The sequence below is a fragment of the Hyaena hyaena genome, unplaced genomic scaffold, assembly GCF_003009895.1.
Source record: "Hyaena hyaena isolate Hyena2069 unplaced genomic scaffold, ASM300989v1 scaffold_111, whole genome shotgun sequence".
Lineage (NCBI taxonomy): Eukaryota > Metazoa > Chordata > Mammalia > Carnivora > Hyaenidae > Hyaena > Hyaena hyaena.
In genome coordinates, this window is record NW_024080743.1 from 1192748 (window position 1) to 1211474 (window position 18727).

At 38.1% G+C, this 18727-nt stretch overlaps 1 protein-coding gene across 1 annotated transcript in view; it reads right to left on the reverse strand.

The window, feature by feature from the left end:
* The window catches only part of HFM1 (helicase for meiosis 1), an 86998-nt gene extending 77495 nt beyond the window's left edge, over positions 1-9503 (reverse strand). The window contains exons 1-3 of the mRNA XM_039236472.1: positions 9433-9503; positions 4897-5009; positions 3464-3776 (exon numbers count right to left, since the gene is read on the reverse strand). Of these exons, the coding sequence (XP_039092403.1) occupies positions 3464-3776; positions 4897-5009; positions 9433-9503 (497 nt within the window). The remainder of the gene's footprint in view (positions 1-3463; positions 3777-4896; positions 5010-9432) is intronic.
* Between the last annotated feature and the right edge of the window lie 9224 nt (positions 9504-18727).

Consider the following 18727-nt stretch of genomic DNA (forward strand, 5'->3'; position numbering starts at 1 on the left):
TTTTCAAATTTTAAGGAGAAACTGTCCCAAATCTGCCACCTTTTGCATGACTTCAACATTCACATAGATGAGCCATTCAAAATCCCCTCCTCTCCATTTCTTAGGCATTCATCTCCAGTAACTTTCTCCTTCAAACAACCTCATTCACCTTTTCTATCATCTGAAACACTGGCATTATCCAGAACTGCTCCTCTTCTCAAATCAATCATTCTGATATATCATTCTCTGACCACAACCTCTTGACCTGTTAGACTGTTTGCATAAGGTACCAATGAGGTCAAAAAACACAAATTTACTGTAATAAACCTCTTTATTTTCTCCCAAACTATCTTCCCTTCCCTTTTCTCATCCACCTTTAATAGACTTAGATTCCATGGCCTATCTTTTTGACCACTCTTTTTTACCAATATTCTAAACTCCAATTCCCCTTTATCCCTTTAACATATTTATCTTGCAAAACCTCAATCCTAGATGAATCCATCTACTTTTCAAAATAACTACAGCCGGGGGGGGGGGGGGGCTGTGCATGGAGGAGGGCACTTGTGGGGATGAGCACTGGGTGTTATATGGAAACCAACGTGACAATAAACTATTTGTAAAATAAATAAATAAATAAAATAAAATATTCTGATAAAAAAATAAATAAATTAAAATAAAATAAAATAACTGCAGCCAGGCAGGGGAACACTACTGGAAAAAGCAATTAGGTGGATGATACAACACTTGAACAATGAAATGCAGAGTCACAAAAAAAGGGAGGGAGTTGCCTGGGTGGTTCAGTCGGTTAAGTGCCTGACTCTTGATTTCAGCTCGGGTCATGATCTCATAGTTCGTGAGATCGAGCCCCATGTCAGGCTCTGTGCTGACAGCGTGGAGCCTGCTTGGGATTCTCTCTCTCAATCTCTCTCTGCCCCTCTCCAGCTCACATGCACATGGGCTCTATCCCTCTCTCAAAGAAACATTTTTAAAAAAATAAAATAGGGGCACCTGGGTGGCTCAGTCGGTTAAACATCTGACTTCAGCTCAGGTCATGATCTCACAGTTCGTGGGTTCAAGCCCTGCATCGGGCTCTGTGCTGACAGCTAGCTCAGAGCCTGGAGCCTGCTTCAGATTCTGTGTCTCCTTCTCTCTCTACCCTTCCCCTGCTCACACTCTGTCTCTCTGTCTCTCAAAAATAAATAAATATTTTTAAAAAATAAATAAAACATTAAAAAAATAAATAAAAGTCACAGTCATTATCAACAAGATGGCAGATACAAAATCAATATATGCTAAAATCAACTGGTGATGTCTATACACTTGTACAATCTGAAAAAAAAATTATTTCCATTTATAAAAGCATCAAAAAGAATAAAATACCTAGGAATAAATTCCCTAAGTAATAAATAAATACTTGGGAATAAACAAAATAAGTATGACTTGTCTACTAAAAACCTCACATCATCATTGAAAGAAAGGAAATCTAAATAAAGGGAAAGAATCCCACATTCACAGAATGGAAGGCTTAATATTATTAAGATGGCAATACTCCTCAAGTTGATCTACAGATTTAACACAATCCCTATCAAAATCCCTGCTGGCTTCTTTGCAGAAATTGACCAGTTTATCATAACATTCATATGAAAATGCAAAAACCCAGAGGAACAAAACAAATCTTGAAAAAAGGAACAAAAGTGGAGTATTCACACACCCCAATGTGAAACTTTACAACAAAGCTTCAGCAATCAAGACAGTGTGGGATATGTCCTACAGACCTATTGGTTAATGGAACACTGTTGGTGGGAATGTGAACTGGTGCAGCCCCTCTGGAAAACAGTGTGGAGGTTCCTCAAAAAATTAACAATATAACTCCCCTAGGACCCAGCAATAGCACTGCTAGGAATGGAACAGAATTCAGAGTCCAGAAATAAACCTTTATTTAGTATACAGTTTCCTATTTAGTACAGAAGATACCCTATTTAGTATAATATGAAATATGCATTCAATCTTTGTTCTCAGTTCCTGGCACAGAGCTCCCAAACCCTTGGAATTTCCTATATAATAGGAGTAGGAGAAGCATCTTTTGTTATTCATGACAAATCCCTTTCAATCCTACCCGAGTTTATGCTAATGAGGTGAATCTTGAAGGACTCCTACATAGTTTCAGGATTGGGGTTAACTGCCAGAAGAAATAAACTCTGATTAAAGGACTGAACTTTCAGCCTCACCTGTGGCATCCAAAAAAGGGAGAGGGATGGAGATGCAGTTCAATCACCAATGGCCAATGATTTTATCAATCATGCCTATCTAATAAAACTATCATAAAGGAAAAAAACCTAAATAACAGGATGTTCAGAGAACTTCCAAGGTGGTGAACACACCAAGGTGCTCAGAGGGTGATGTACTTAGAGAGGCATGGAAGCTCTACCCACCCTCCTTCTGCATATCTTGCTCTATGCATCTCTTCTATTTGACTGTTTCTGAATCATATACTTAAGAAAAAGCACAAAGTTTATCATGCCTACCTTACTCTGAATGACTTAGCCTCTCCAAACCTTATCCCTCAGTATTCCCTCTGATTTTAAACAAAAGTAATTTTTCTAATAGGCCAAGCTCTGTGCTACCTTAGGTCTTTTTTTTCACATACGATTCCTTCTCCCTAGAATACTCTCCTCCTTTATTTGCCTTTAGTTTAATTCTATACCTCCTGAAGGTTAAGTTTATTTATGTATTTTGAGAGACAGAAAGAGAGCGAGCATGCCCGTGGGGGGAAGAGGGGGGCAGAGAGAGGGGAGAAGAGAGAATCCCAAGTAGGCTCTACACTAAGCTCCAACACAGAGCCCGAGGTGGGGCTCAAACTCATGAACCATGAGATCAAGACCTGATCCCAAATGAAGAGCCAAACATTTAACCAACTGAAACCCCCCAGGCATCCCTCAAGTTTAAGTTTATATACCACTTCTTTAGAAAAGGTTTCCCTGGTGCTCTAGAACAGATTAGGTCCCCATATTATATGCTCTAACAGCAATTCTCAAAGGATGGTTGAGACTCTTTCAGAGAGTTCATAAGATCAAAACAATTTTCATAATATTACTAAAGCATTGTTTGCCTTTTAAATTTTTTCAATTTTAATTCCTAATATGATTAAATATTGACAGATATAGCTCACATACACAAAAACTTAGGAATCTCCAATAATTTTTAAGTGTAAAAGGGTCCTGAAAACAAAATTTGAGAACCTTTGCTTTAACCATATATTTCATCAAAATAACGGTCATATTACAAAGTATTTAATCAATTATTTTTAGTTATTTACTGTCTTTCCCCTAATAAGCTGTAGCTCTCTGAAGGCAAGAACCTCAGAGTTGGCAGAGAACCTGGTATATAGACTCTATTTGTTCTTGATGTTTTTTCCATTTAGATTCTATCATACTTCATACTCAAATTTATCACTGAATATTCTGCATTTTATTTAGTTAATTACCTTTTTTGGAAAGCTGATGTGCTCTCTCCTTTATCTCCTGCAAAACTGACTAATTTTGCATCATCTGGAACATTTTCCTCAGGTGCTATGTCGGTACCAATGTGACTTTTGTATTTCTGAGAAGAACCATACATCAGCTTGCCCGGAACATATGACAAGTCATTGTTACCTGTCCTTCCTAAATTCAGATCATCATCTCCATATTTTTTTGAGGAAAAGGCAAGTTGGAATTTTTGTGTTGGTGAAATATAATTTGTGTTTTCATTAGTTATTTTTAAATTTGATGGTAACATTTTTGGCTTCTTTTCCTGACCTACGAAAATGGAATATATTAATAAATGTTCTTCATGAAAACCAATTTTCAAAATGACCATGAAAATATGTAAAAAAATTTTCAAAAGTTTGAAATATAGGTAATTGTTAACTCTTATTGTATATTATATCACTGAAGGGCATTCAGAAACTAATCAAGAATTACTGACATTTGAAATTTATATAAAACCTACATTATAAAATAGGTTTACTACCTGACCCACAGCAATAACCATAATTATAATACTTAAGTATTTTATCTACGAGAAATATATAATTATGAGGATTTGAAAATTTATATATATAACTAATTTACACACAGAAATACAACAACCAATCATATAAAATGTTACTGAATTTGATTCAGTATGAAAATACATGATACAATCCTTTTAATTTTCTAATATTGTTTCTATAATCAAGGTAAAGGAATGTTTTCATCAAAATTTTAAAGATTTCTTTACAGAGACTTTACAAACATCCTTGAGAAGTTAGGAAGGGTCTAAAGGCCTTGTTAGGGCATAAATTTGCTTTACCATACCAGTGTGTTTGTGTGTGTATGTGTGTGTGTTTGTGTGCATGCGCACGTATATACACACACACACACACATATATATATTCTGTATATTCTATATATACAATAATATAATATACATTTTCCTATACGTATATATAAATTATAAATCTAAGAAAATATACATATATGAACTATCATGTAATTTAAAAATCAAAATTTTATCAACAGTATAACATTAGATCACATATATTATTTTTAGCTTTATAAAAATGGTACCAAACTATATATAATATCCTGCATATTTTTTTATGCAGGACTTAATTTTAATTAATGACTTAATGACAGAAAGAGGAAGCAAATTCATGCAACAATAGAACATGTATATGTGTGATAGTGTATTGTAAACATATAATAGGTATATTATGTATGGAGATGAAAAATGTTTCAGATTTTAAGATTTGTTGAGCACTATCTTGAATAAAAGAATTCTCATTCATTTTATTCCATTAAAATAAAGGAATTAACACTTGAATGTGTCACTAGATTTTTTACACTGACATAAGCTGCATGGGGTTAGCTTCATAACAAATATGTGATAGTTTACCTAACAGTTTATGACTTTCTATTTCTTCCTCTAATGCTTGAGTATCTGGAATTTCCGAAATCAATGGAGCAGGCGGAAGAAACCAATCCAATGACTTTTCATTGTCTGGATAGCTATATAAAATACAAATGTGTGAATATACATGTTAATAAAGTAATCAGAAACTATTAAACATTACTCAATTACAGACTCTTAGATAAACATCCTATAAATTAACTTTCTGTGGTGACTTTGGCATATCCCTATACATAGCAGGGTTCTCAATCTTTTTTCCCTTGTGCATCACAGAGTTAATGGCACTGCTCTGTGAGATATACTACCTAAATAATGGCTATAAATCCGTCTCTTTTTCTCTACGTCAAATGCTTATGACAAGAATCTTAAATCACCTCTAATATTAAAAAAACAGTAAATCATTCTGATACGTTAGCATCTTAACTATCACAAGTAATAAACTACTTATGACACAACTCACAACTAATCACAGGTCATCAGTGTGTAAATGACACCACTACTGGTACTCTAGAACATTCCTAAAACATTATTACAAATTAACGTCCTAACCTAAATATTCTTGATCCAGAACCATCTACAAACCCCAGAAAATTTAATAAACCAGTTGAAACTGACACTTTATAAACTTACAGTAATTATTCAGATTTTTGCCACTCTGTATTCACTGTGAACTACTTCTCCTTATCTTTCAGCTGTGATCCTATTAACATATAATGCTTTAATGTTTCCTTTTCTTAAATTTTTATTTATTTATAAGTAATCTCTATGCCCAATGTGGGCTTGAACTCACGACCCTGATATCACACATACTGCCTATGCCAAGTTAAAAGGATTTGTTTTTTAATCTCTTCATTTAGGATTTTAAGCTCTCAAAAGTGAGAGACCCAGCCTTTCACTTTTCTGCCTTTCAGAGCATACAACAACTGTTTTCCAAATCAAAAACCTACGACACATGATATAACAGTATCTGACAGACTGACGATAGGCAAAAACATTTGGCATTTAGGATTACATCAGAGGGTCCCCAAGATCACCCCCAGAGCCAGTGATGTAGTGGACTGATTCACAGGACTCATCATTCAGTCCTACTTGTGACTTTGGGGCAAACCAGGCACAAGTTTCCAAAGATCCCTTCCCAGTACAGCAACACAGGACGTCTTTAATTCCCTCACCAACAAGCTATGACAACATGTGTGAAGTGTTGACAATGAAAGAAGCTCGTTAGAGACTCAATGCCAAGGGTTTTTACTGGGAAATTATCACGTGGGCATCCCTGTCTGGTACATACCTAAATTCTAGATTCCCGGAAGAAAAGCAGATGTTCAGCATAAACTATATTATCTCTATAAACAGTTGTGGCAGTGAGCCACTCTTATCAGTAAATGGTGGGAACTTTCCTAAAGTTCTGACTCCAGCCAAAGGCCATTCTTAGAAGAGGAGCTTTTTTAAGGACAGCAGTTTAGGCCTGATGTGTTAATTCTTTTCTACACAGAGACTATTTCAGAAAATCTAAGAAAGATGTTAAGATATAAAAAGCACACATCTAGCTCTACTAATCAGCACCCCCCCATAAAATTAAATCTTCTTTAGTATTTCCTTATTTTTTCTCTCAGCCATCCAGAATCCAAATAATAAAAACTTTTACCCACTATTTCCAGACATATTCATTTTCTTCATAATGCTTCTTGAATTCATCATTTCTTTGTTTTTCCACTGTCACCATTCTAATCAAGGCTCGTTTGGTTAAGAACAAAAAGTATCTTCACTGGCCTCACTGCCTCCAGCTTTATTTTACACACTCCTGTCACATTAATTTAGAATTCCTTTCATCATAATTATTCCATTCAAAATGCTTTCATGGCTCCCAAATAATGCCAAACTTCCAAGTGACCTTTAGCTACCTTACAATTTTAATTCTCCTACACTACTTACCTTAGAATCAAGACCAAAGTGAACTATTTATATGCCAAATAGATATTACATTCTGTCCCACCTCATCTTTGTTCAAAAATATCTCCTTTATTCTGCCTGCCACTCTGCAGGGCCCTATGCCATATCTACCTATAGAAGCTCAACTGTTTCATTCCTTCATTAATCTATTCAACAATTATTTACTAAGTACTGTGTTCTAAGTACTAGAGCTTATGTTCATTCAAAATCCAGCTCAAGTCCTATTCTCATGAACTCTCCCCAGGTTGTCTCCCTTCCCTCTTCAAAACTACTATATGAATATATAATATTTATCACAGTCGTATTGTGTCTGTGTGTAAGTCTATATGTAGATAATAAAAAGATTGATGATGGACAGATAGATCAGTCTGATACCACGCCCAGATCATAAACACATAAGAGTTTTGTTTTTACTTCCATTCACATGGATAAAACTTAGCACAGTCCTTTAGATAATTAGGCATAACAGTGAATAAATGTTTGTTGATTCAGTTCCATGGCTTTCAACACATACAGTCATGTCCAAGATCCTTATTCTGGCATTTATCATCCACCACATTCTATCCTGTTTACTTTTCTAACATTATGTCCCACTGTTTCTCCTTTACGAATCTTCTATTCCAGGAAATTTTTCTAAACACTATCTCCTAAAATGACTGCAAATTGCCCCTCCTCCATTCTCTTTCCTTGCTGTTAAACTCTGCCTTTAAATGGCCTCTTCCCTTCTGCTTACCAGAATTATCAAATTCTTCAAAGTCTCCTGAAGTCTCTCCCCACTACCATGAAGCCTAACCTCATCAGTCTATACCAGGTCTCCTCGAAATTGGAAATTTCATTGCATGAAAATATGCTTATCATTTGCTCTGCCCCCTTTTCTGACTTTGTATTGTTAGAAAGGCAACCGTATGCTGCAATTTGCCCAGGCCAGTCCTGATTAACACCTGTTGTGCAAATTGGATACATTCTTTCACTTTCAAAATGTCCTAGTCTGGATAATGAATCACATAGTCACTTTACTAATAACTTTTGCATATGTGTGCTTAAATCTCATCAAACAGATTTTAAGTTCTGTTTAAGTAAAAGTCTGTTTCATCCTTATTATATCCCTTTCAGTATTCTATCAATATTTAAGCTAGTATCTGAATGAATGAAAAAAATAAAGCAATAAATACTTTATACTTCCTTTTTTAAAAAAAGGATAATACAGGGACATCTGGCTGCCTCAGTCAGTGGAGCATGCAACTCTTGATCTCAGGGTTGTGAGTTTGAGCCCCACATTAGGTGTAGAAATTACTTAAAAAGAAACTCTTTTTTGGGGCACCTGAGTGGCTCACGTGGTTGAGGGTCCGACTTTGGCTCAGGTTATGATCTCACGGTTTGTGAGTTCGAGCCCCATATCAGGATTGCTGCTGTCAGCACAGAACTCACTCTGGATCCTCTGTCCCCCTCTTTCTCTGTCTGTCCCTGCCCCACTCACACACAATCTCTGTCTCAAAAATAAACAATAAAAAATTTTTTAATAAATAAATAAAATCTTTTTTAAAAAAGATAATACAAGGGGCGCCCGGGTGGCTTAGTAGGTTAGGCGTCCGACTTTCGCTTAGGTCATGATCTTGCGGTTCGTGGGTTCGAGCCCCGCGTCTGGCTCTGTGATGACTGCCAGCTCAGAGCCTGGAGCCTGTTTCAGAGTCTGTGTCTCCCTCTCTCTCTGACCCTCCCCTGCTCACGCTGTCTCTCTCTCTCTCTCTCCTAGAAATAAATAAAAATATTTAATAAAATAAAATAAAATGTTAAAAAAAAAAAGATAATACAAGAGAATACATAGAAAAATTAGAATTGAGAGCAATTCACATGTGAAAATCCCTAAGTCTGTTTTAAACGTATTATCTATTCTCCATTTTTTTTATATATATTTTTATTTATTTCTAGGAGAGAGAGACAGCGTGAGCCGGGGAGGGTCAGAGAGAGAGGGAGACACAGAATCTGAAACAGGCTCCAGGCTCTGAGCTGGCAGTCAGCACAGAGCCCCACGCGGGGCTCGAACCCACGAACCGTGAGATCATGACCTAAGCGAAAGTCGGACACTCAACCGACTAAGCCACCCAGGTACCCCGTATCTATTCTCCATTCTTATTTCCTTTAGTGCCACATCTTTATTTCCACCCCTACTTCTCCCTACACTGAATCTGTCCAACACACTTGGCCTTTGGCACACTGCCCATTCTGTTGCCAAAAGGTGCCATCACTCCTCGTTCGGGGCTACTATTTGACTATTACTTCAAGTCTTTACCTTGGTCAAAAATAATCTACACAAAAACCAGAAATGCAAATAAATGAAAGCCAAGCAGGCCAGAATCTACTTTATTTTTTAAGTTATAACATTTAAGATGTTAAACTTCAGTTACTCCCTTCTATCTGACTTCCATGTTTACCAGACATATACCTGAAACATCATTCTGTTGATCCCTCATTTTTTATTTGTATATTTCCAGAGAGAAAAATTAAAACTCCGTAAAAATAAAAACTGTCTAAAACAATATACCGTGTTATCATTCTTTAAGGCGGACTTACTTTTCAGCTTCACCTGGTCTTTCAAAAGATAAAGTATCCAAAGCAAACAAGGAGTCATTTGACTTCAGCATTGTTAAAAACTGGACTGTGTCATAAACCTACCAAAATATACAAAAAGTAGTTTATATGTTATTTACAAAGCTAAAAATATATTTCTGTACACATTAACTATAATAATTAATTTCCCAGAATAACCACAGACCATCTTTCCAGCTGCATCTTCTGCAGCTTCCTCCAAAGTGCCTCAATATTCAAATACATTATTCTCCGTTCGCCACTCATTCACGCATATTCACCAATGCTTACAATGTGTTTTCTTCCATTCTCTACTTGGCAAATCCCTACCCATCCTTCATGCATAGGTCAAATGTCATCCTTCTTCAAAGGCTTCTCTGAGTTTGTCCTGTTCTCCAAGGCAGAATTAATTGCTTCTTTTGGATTCTTATAATACTTTGTTCATACCATTATTTTTTGTTTAGGATAATGCACTTTACCACGAATGTGTGTGTCTCTAACAATATACCAGGTACTTATGCAAAGGTCTGCTCCAAAATAAATGGGGACATGTAGAGGAGTACTGATGAAACCAGATTGACAATGAGTTGATATTGGTGAAGCTATATAATAGGGACATGGAGTGTAGTATAATTTTCTGTCAATTTTGTATATATGTTTGAACTTTTCCAAAATAAAAAATTTTGTAATGTGAATGTAAATATACATACAGATGTTAAACTTGCAATTTTTTATTTCACATTAAACATACAGAAATGTTTATATTCCTTTTTAAAAAGACAACTTTTTACATTCATAGATGGTATCTAAATGTAAAGGATAAAAACAATCAGCACTGGCCACCTGGGAATATAATAAAATTCTAGCGCTGAACAAAGCCTCAAATTTGACAGGAGACTGAAGAACCATTTCTATAGACACATGCATTGTTCCATTAACATTGCCGTTCTTTCTCCTACACATCAACACTGCATCCCAATTTTTTTTCTGAATTCTGAAACATGATAGAAAATTCTGTATGACAGAACATGAAACAGATGCACATATCACAAAGCACAAATCACATTTCTATTTATTCTGTGATAGTTAATACATTGTAAATCTTTCCTTAGGATAGAACCTAAAATCAAGGAAACTATAGGAGTGCCATCTTGTGGGGAAATCCATATTACCAAGTCAGATTATGCCCCTTCAATTTTGAGTCTTCCCTGATGTGGGGATGAGATAACACATGGGAATAAGTGGAGGTGGGAGAAATGTTTCCACATGCACCCCTTGACAAAATCATACTGGTAAATCTATGCGTAATCCTAGGACTATTCTTAGTTATCAAGAATGTTGCAGGATTTTTCATAGTCTTAGTTATATTTTCTTCCTGCCATCTGTTTAACTTGATTGCTCTCTTCGTTTTTTTTAATTTATTAATCACTTAGTCACCAACAAAAAGAAATAGTGAAATTGAAATAAATTAGCATGGTTCTATAAATGTCTGAAACAATGGACTATATTAACAATAGAAATCTAGGATAACAGGGTGGGAGACAGAAGGGAGTCATTCAGAAATATGCTAAAGGAGTCTTTAGCATCTTTTATTTATTTATTTTTTTTAACGTTTTGTTATTTCTAGGAGAGAGAGAGAGAGACAGCGTGAGCAGGGGAGGGTCAGAGAGAGAGGGAGTCACAGACTGTGAAACAGGCTCCAGGCTCTGAGCTGGCAGTCAGCACAGAGCCCGACGCGGGGCTCGAACCCACGAACCGCAAGATCATGACCCAAGCGAAAGTCGGACGCTTAACCGACTAAGCCACCCAGGCGCCCCAGCATCTTTTACGTAATCAATTTCAGAACTTGAAAATAATTACCTGATAAAAGTATAAATGAAAATGCTAGCCATGTTGCTTGCTATACTATCCAAAATGTAACAAGTAAAACGTTCCCTTTTCTCATCTCAGAATTATATAATTTTTAAAAAGTTTTTAATGTTTTTTATTTATTTTTGAGAGTCAGAGAGAGACAGCGTGAGCAGGGGAGGGTCAGAGAGAGAGAGAGGGAGATACAGAATCTGAAACAGGCTCCAGGCTCTGAGCTGGCTGTCAGCACAGAGCCTGACTCAGGGCTCGAACCCACAAACCGTGAGATCATGACCTGAGCCGAAGTCAGATGCTTAACCGAATGAGCCACCCAGGTGCCCCGAGAATTATATAATTTAAGCAACAAAAAAGTTTTGAAAATTAAAACTCACCAGACCACTTTTATATGGCTTTGCTACCTCAGAATTTAAGTAGAAAATCCTAAGGCTTACATGTATGCGTTTCAATTCTTTATTCTAAAGGAAACTGCAAAGCAAACTTATAAATAAAAAATATTTGTTTTGGCAAAAAAAAAAAATTATTTCCTAAACTAACCAATAAGCCTCCCATATAAACAGCAAATATATTCCAAAGAACTTTTGTTTCAGTTTCTAGTTCTGGCATAAAAGAGAATATAGCTTGTTTTGGTTCAGAATAAAAACATGTAAGCATTTTTGTTCTAATGTGCCTCTATGACAGAAAACACCACTTATCTAAAAGTCTCCATCCTTACCGTACATTATTTCCTTCATAACACTAACTGATAACTGGCATTATATGTTTAGATGTTTATCCTTCTCCCTCTTGAGAGAGCAGGAACTTTTTGCTCACTAACATATTCTAATAACCCAGAATAGTGCCTGGCACATAGTAAATGATCCATAAGAATTCACTGTGGAATAAATGCATTAGCAATGACCAGTTTATAAAAATAATTTTAAACAAAAATATTTTTCCAGCAACTGTGAAACTTAGAATTTTACCCCAGGCTTTTAATATTCAATTTAAAAATGCAATTTTTTTTCTAGTTCAAGATTCATGTAATGAATTCTTTAAGGTTCTAAAAGACTATTAATTTGGCACTTCCATTATGTAAACAAATATTCCTTTAAAACACAAGCCCTAAAAGGAACTTTGCTGCATTTTAATATGAGTTTGTGATTGTAGAAGATTCTAGATTTTTAAGTAATTAACATTTCAGCTCTAGAGTCGGATTTTCTGAGTAAGTTCCCATCTTAGACCATTTTTCACGAAGTGTTAGTTTCGCATGTGGTATAAAATTATTTTAGGTGTTCGCTTGTGCTCTAACAAACCACTCTTAAAATACTTAAACCGTGTGAGTACCTAATTTGTTGAGATGACCGCATTTTAGACAACTATCTTAGTGACAGGTTAGTTTTTTCTTCTCTTCTATACTGCTTATTATACAAACGTTTCTTATCTATTAGTCATTCCTTACGATTTGTACTCTCAGAAATAAACTCCTTATTTCAAAAGAGCAGAAACTCAGATATAAAGTATTAACTGGCCAGAAATAGGCAGTCCATAGAGAAGCCGAGACCAGCAGTCACTGGAAGAACCACCGCAGGGACCGCAGGGACCCTGACGGGGTACGAGTATAAACACGGAAACAAATTAGCCGGCGCTCGGAGTCCCGGCCAGGGGACCGGTCCCTACCAGTCCGAGCCCCGGACCCCTGGGGTTCCCACGGGGCAAGGCGGGAACCGACTCGGGGCTCGAAGCACAAATGCCCCCACGGATTCCTGGGGAATACCCTAACATTCCAAGCGGACCCACCCCACAGTCCCGAAGGAAAAAGCCTTCAGGAGCGGCGCGCGGCCCAAGACCCGAGCGCCGGGGCCGGACGCTCCTCCCCTGAAGGTTCCCACCGCCGGAAAGAGCAACTTGCCTACAGTTACACACGCAGGCCCCACCTGCAATCGCTTAGCAAGGGGGCCAGACACACCTAGAAACGAACACAGGGGGTCCCGGAACCGCCACGGCAAAACCGGAGTCAGCCAGCTCCGTCAGCTCGGCGGCTTGGCCGCCCTCCCGCCGGCCCCGCCCACGCGAGCGGCCGTCCCGCGCGAGGCACCTACGGCCTCGCGCCGCTTCTGACTGAAACGCGGTGAGAGAGCACCCGCGCGCGCCCGGGCCGGGGCGTGCCGTCCTCAACTCACCACTCCCGTCCGCCGCCCGACCGCGACTCGGCGCCGCCGAGGGTCCACCGCTGCCCGGGCGGCCGGCCTTCCCCACCTCCCCGTGGGATCCCGGGTCTCCGGTCCCAACTGCCTCCGCTAGCCGTCCGGCCAGACCCCGCTCCTCACCCGGCGTGGGGACGGCTAGTTCTCAGAGCGGAGCGCCTATTCACCGGCCCCTCGAAGGACCCCCAGCCTGGCTAAGCGAGCTCCAAGCAATGGATCGCGGGGGTCTCCCACCAAGCCCTTCCGGCCTCGTTTTTTTTTTTTTCTTTTTCCCTCCAAAAGTTACTCTTAGCTTTGACTATATTGCTCTCTCAGTGTTCTGTGGCCAATTCTCATTAAATAAAGGTCTAAATCCTTCCCCTGGCGCCTGGGAACCTCTATGCTACTTCTCTCTATGAATTTCCTATTCTAGGTATCTTATGTAAGTGGATATATACAATATTTGTCCTGTGTCTGGCTTATTTCGTCCAGCATATTGTCTTCAAAGTTCACCATTTGTAGCATATATCTGAATTTCATTCTGTTTACTCTTTTTTAAGGTTGAATATTACATTGTGTGTTATTCATCACATTTTGTTGATCCATTTATCTGTGGATAGACATTTGTGTCGTTTCCACCTTTTCGCTATTTTGTTGTAAACATTCGTATACAAATATCTGTTTGAGTCCCTGCTTTCGGTTCTTTAGATATATACCTAGGAGTACAGTTACTGACTCGTATGGTAACTCTAAATTAAACCTTTTGAAAAACCACTAAACAAATTTTCACAGCTGCTGTATCACTTTGTACTCCCACTAGTAATGCAAGAGGGCCTAATTTCTCCACATCCTTGCCCGCAGGTTATTTTCCATTTTAAAAAAGTTCCAGCCATCCTATTAGATGTGAAGAAGTACCTCATTGTGGCTTTGGCTTTCCTTTCCCTAAAGACTAATGATGCTGCTCATCTTTTAATGTGCTTAATGGCCATTTTTAATATCTTCTTTGGAGAAATACTTGTTCAAGTCCTATACCAATTTTTTGTTATCTTTTTATCATTGAATTGTAGAAGCGTTTTTTTTTTAAGTTTATTTATTTATTTAAGAGTACAAATAGAGGAGGGGCAAAGAGAGAGGAGGAGAATCCCAAGTGGGCTCCATACTGTCAGCACAAGGCTCAATCCCAGGAACCATGAGATCATGACCTAAGCCAAAATCAAGAGTCAGACACCCAACTGACTGAGCCAAACAGAGGCTCCTGAGTTGTAGGAGTTTTTTTAAAAATATATTACGGACATTAAATCCTTATAAGACAAAGGATTTGCAAATATTTTCTCCCATCCAGTAGTTTGTCTTTCTGTTTTCTTAAAAGTATCCTTTGATGCTCAAAGTTTCTTATCTATTTTTTCTTTTGCTTCCTGTACTTTTGGTGTTATATTCACGAAGGCATTGCCAAATCCAATATCATAAAGATTTTCTCAAATGCTTTCTTCTAAGAGTTTTATACAGTTAACTCTTAAATTTAGGTCTTTGATCTATTTTAGTCCATCAACGGACTTAAGTTTTATTCATGTGGATTAGGGTTATTAGAGGGGCCCATTCCAAACAAAAGGGTTGGGGGTATATAGTTTCCAGAAAGACTGGGAGAGCTTGAAAGGCAAATAATAGGTGTTCATGACAAGAACAAGAAAGATGCATCTGCTAATACAACTGATACCATAGATTCTGGCTCAAAAATTCAACATATCCAAAATTTGTTCTACTTTGTAACCTCCACTCTGTTTAAATTCTGATCAGGAGGAGTTGATATTGAAAAATTAGTGCTCTAGAGCAAGAAATGTTTTGGGACTATTTTTCTCTGGGTAGCAGCCAGAACTGTGTTGCACTATTGTCAGACTTGAAAAAGAAAAGGTAAAGATACCATCTGGAAGAATCTGAAAATTGTAGAATATCTGAGAAAAGGAAAGAGAAAGGCAGGGAAGGAGAAGAGAGGAGAGGAGGGGGAAGGAAATGTTGTCTGGTATGTTGGGATACTTGGGAGGAAAGAAAACTTTAGGGGGTCATGCACGATTCTGTGCAGGAGAGTACTATTCACTTAGTACATGTATAACTAGCAAAACCATAAATGAATGAAGACCAAATCAATGATAATTGGTTTTCAGGCAAAGATTTCTTAAGTATAAGTAATCAAGAAAATAGACATAAATTGATTAGAAAGTAATTCCTTGAGTTCCAGCTGCTAAGGAGTATGTTTAATGATAATGTAAAAGACCCTAGTACCCATATTTCAGGAGATCTGTTTGTTTTTCGGGAAGAAATTGACTCCTCTAGCTCAAATAAATTTAAGATAACTTCTGTTCTCTAAAGTCAAGAGTGTTAATTCTAATGGGACTGGCAGGGTGCTCCAATTAGACTCTGAACCTAACCCTCAGCCACAGCTAGCCAGAGAATATTATTACAAAATATAAGCCTTACATAGAAATCAGTTGATAAAGATTCAGTATTCAACAGCTGTTCTTTGTGGAATTGCACCCTAGTGTCTAAAATGTGGTAACATAACCCCTAAAGTTAGAAGCAAACATCCCAGCACAGAAACTTTGGGACATTGAGCAGTATTCCACACTGGAATAGAATGATTTCCTAATTAAAAATCAATATCAGGGGCATCTGGGTGTCTCAGGTGGTTAAGTGTCCAACTTTAGCTCAGGTCAGGATCTCACGGTCTGTGAGTTCAATCCCCACATTGGGTTCTGTGCTGAGAGCTCAGAGCCTGGAGCCTGCTTCAGATTCTGTGTGTGTGTGTCTCTCTCTGCTCCTTCCCCACTAGCACTCTGTCTCTGTCTCTCTCTCAGAATAATAAACATTAAAAAAATTTTTTTTAAAGCAATATCAGTTCTATCAGGAGGAGTAAATGGAAACTGGTAACCAGTGTATAATCTCTAAGGGCAGTTGTATTTAGTTTTGTATAATAAACCATACAGACTTTTTCTTGTGGTATGTACTTGGTTTAACCATTCTTAGCAAATACCTCTGCCATTATGATACAGTCTGTGGGTAAATAAGAATTAATACATTTGATCACATGGTTAGTATCTGAAAGTTGACTACGTGACTCTTATGATCAAGGTTCTCACATCCAGAATCTTATATAAGTTATCTTAATGAAGCATAGGATGCATTATACTGGCAAAAAGATTATTTGAAGGAATTTTTTAAAGCCACTCTAACACTTTTAAAGATATTTAAATGTCAGGAATCAGAGTATAAAACAAATTTTAAGAACAAACATTCTTTGTTTTGTTTTTTTATCTAAAAACAAAAAAATAATTGGCAGGATGTTGCAGCAATATGATCGAAGACTAATTTTGTTTATATGTTCTTTAGAAATAAGACAGTTTCTAGAGGTGATATAATTTTGTAGTTACTAAAGAGATTTGCAATGATACAAGTAATCAGTTAAGATCCTGGACAGATTGGGGACAGAATGAACAGAATTACAGAAATAAGAAACACCATGAAGAAACAGGAATAATTCACCTGCATAGAGTCCTTTCCCAAAAGGGAGTATGGTGAGTGCATTTGTAAAAGATGCTATTGCAACTGGCAGATAATTATTCATCTGTGATATATGTTGAGTAACGATGCATTTAAGCATAGGTTAATCTCAAGTTTAAAAATGCCAAAGCATTGAGAAAGCACAGTGAATGTAATAGCATATATTTTAGCATTTTGAATGATCCCTATAACAAAGTTGGGAATGCTATATCCCTGTCTGCTTAGAAACTGAAGCCACTGCAAAAAGAAATAGACGCATCGGTTTTCGCCCAACAGCTACCATCATTAATAATGGCCAGAGAAGAAAAGAAACTTAATCTAAAGATATTATTCTGGCTGTTCATGGCTCCCTCCAGTTCAGGGAACACAGGTTAGCTTTCTGGAGGAAGAGTGGGCATGTTCAAGTGCAAAAGCAATAAAAGTAGCTCAGTGCTGAGGTTAGGATACCCCCTCAGCCCCAGTACTAGGCGCTCTGTAAGGAAGATTCATTCCCATTCAGGGAGCAGCCAACTCAGCAGGAAGCAGCAAGAGTAGCCAAGGGGCGGTGGTGGAGGAGGGGTGGGACGCCCTGTCTCCACTCTTGATTTCAGCTCGGGTCCTGATCCCAGGGTTGTGAGATCAAGCCCCTGTTTGAGGCTCCTTGCTGAGCCTGGAGCTGGGCTTGAGATTCTCTCTCTCTCTCTCTCTCTCTCTCTCTCTCTGCCCCTCTCCCCTCCAAAACAAACAAACAAACAAACAAACAAACAAACAAACGCAGAGTAGCCACAGGGACCAAGCTGTGGAGGAGAGACAGCTAAGCAAGGCTCACGGACCACTCCCAGCATCTGTCCACCCTCCACCCTCCACCCCTACCCCCTACCCCCACCCCACCCTTACAAGCCTTCTGGAGGGAAGGAGGGAAAGGTCCTGTCTTGGGAGAGATCTGCTGGCATCAGAACAGCGAGCAAAGGCACTGATATGGGCAGCAGAGCTGTGATTATGGCTACGGTGGCAACTCTAAAAGTAGGAGCTGTGAAATCAGCCAGGAAAGTGAGCCTGGCTACTGAAAAGTATATACTGTTTATAAGGGTTTACTAATACAGATTGCTGAAGCCAGGAGAGTTTATAAACCCCCTTCCTCCCGTTGTCATCTGGGAAACAGGAGATTGTTGGGCGGGGTTGTCAGAGAAGCTGGAGTCCAACAATTAGGTGGTAAAGTTTCAGAGTAATAATGTGTTATATTGTCTTTGGTGGAGAAAGAGTTACCTACATTGTTACCTTACTTTATATAATTCAGATTAGTGACCTGTGGAAACACCAGTGTCACAACAAAATTTACGTTGCATTCTAGAATTTACAAACATCTATCCATTTAATGGATGGGGGAAATGTCTGGTAATTCATACAAATGGTGTGTGTGCAGGCCTGAGTGAATGCAGAAGAGAGTAGATTCATTGCATGTGCATGTTATGGGGCAGACAGTGGAACCAAGTGGATAGAAAATAAATTATATATTTAATTGGAAGGAGTATCATCCTTCCACTAGTCAATAAATACATGTGGGTTAAAATGAGTCCAGGTAAAACCACTCTAGCTAGAAACACACCCCAAAAGGTGAAAGCTGTAGATTTAAGAAAATACATGGATACTGGAAAGAAAATTAAAATCCTCGCCCTAGGAAACACCAAGTAAGATACAGTGATAAATATGAAAACTGA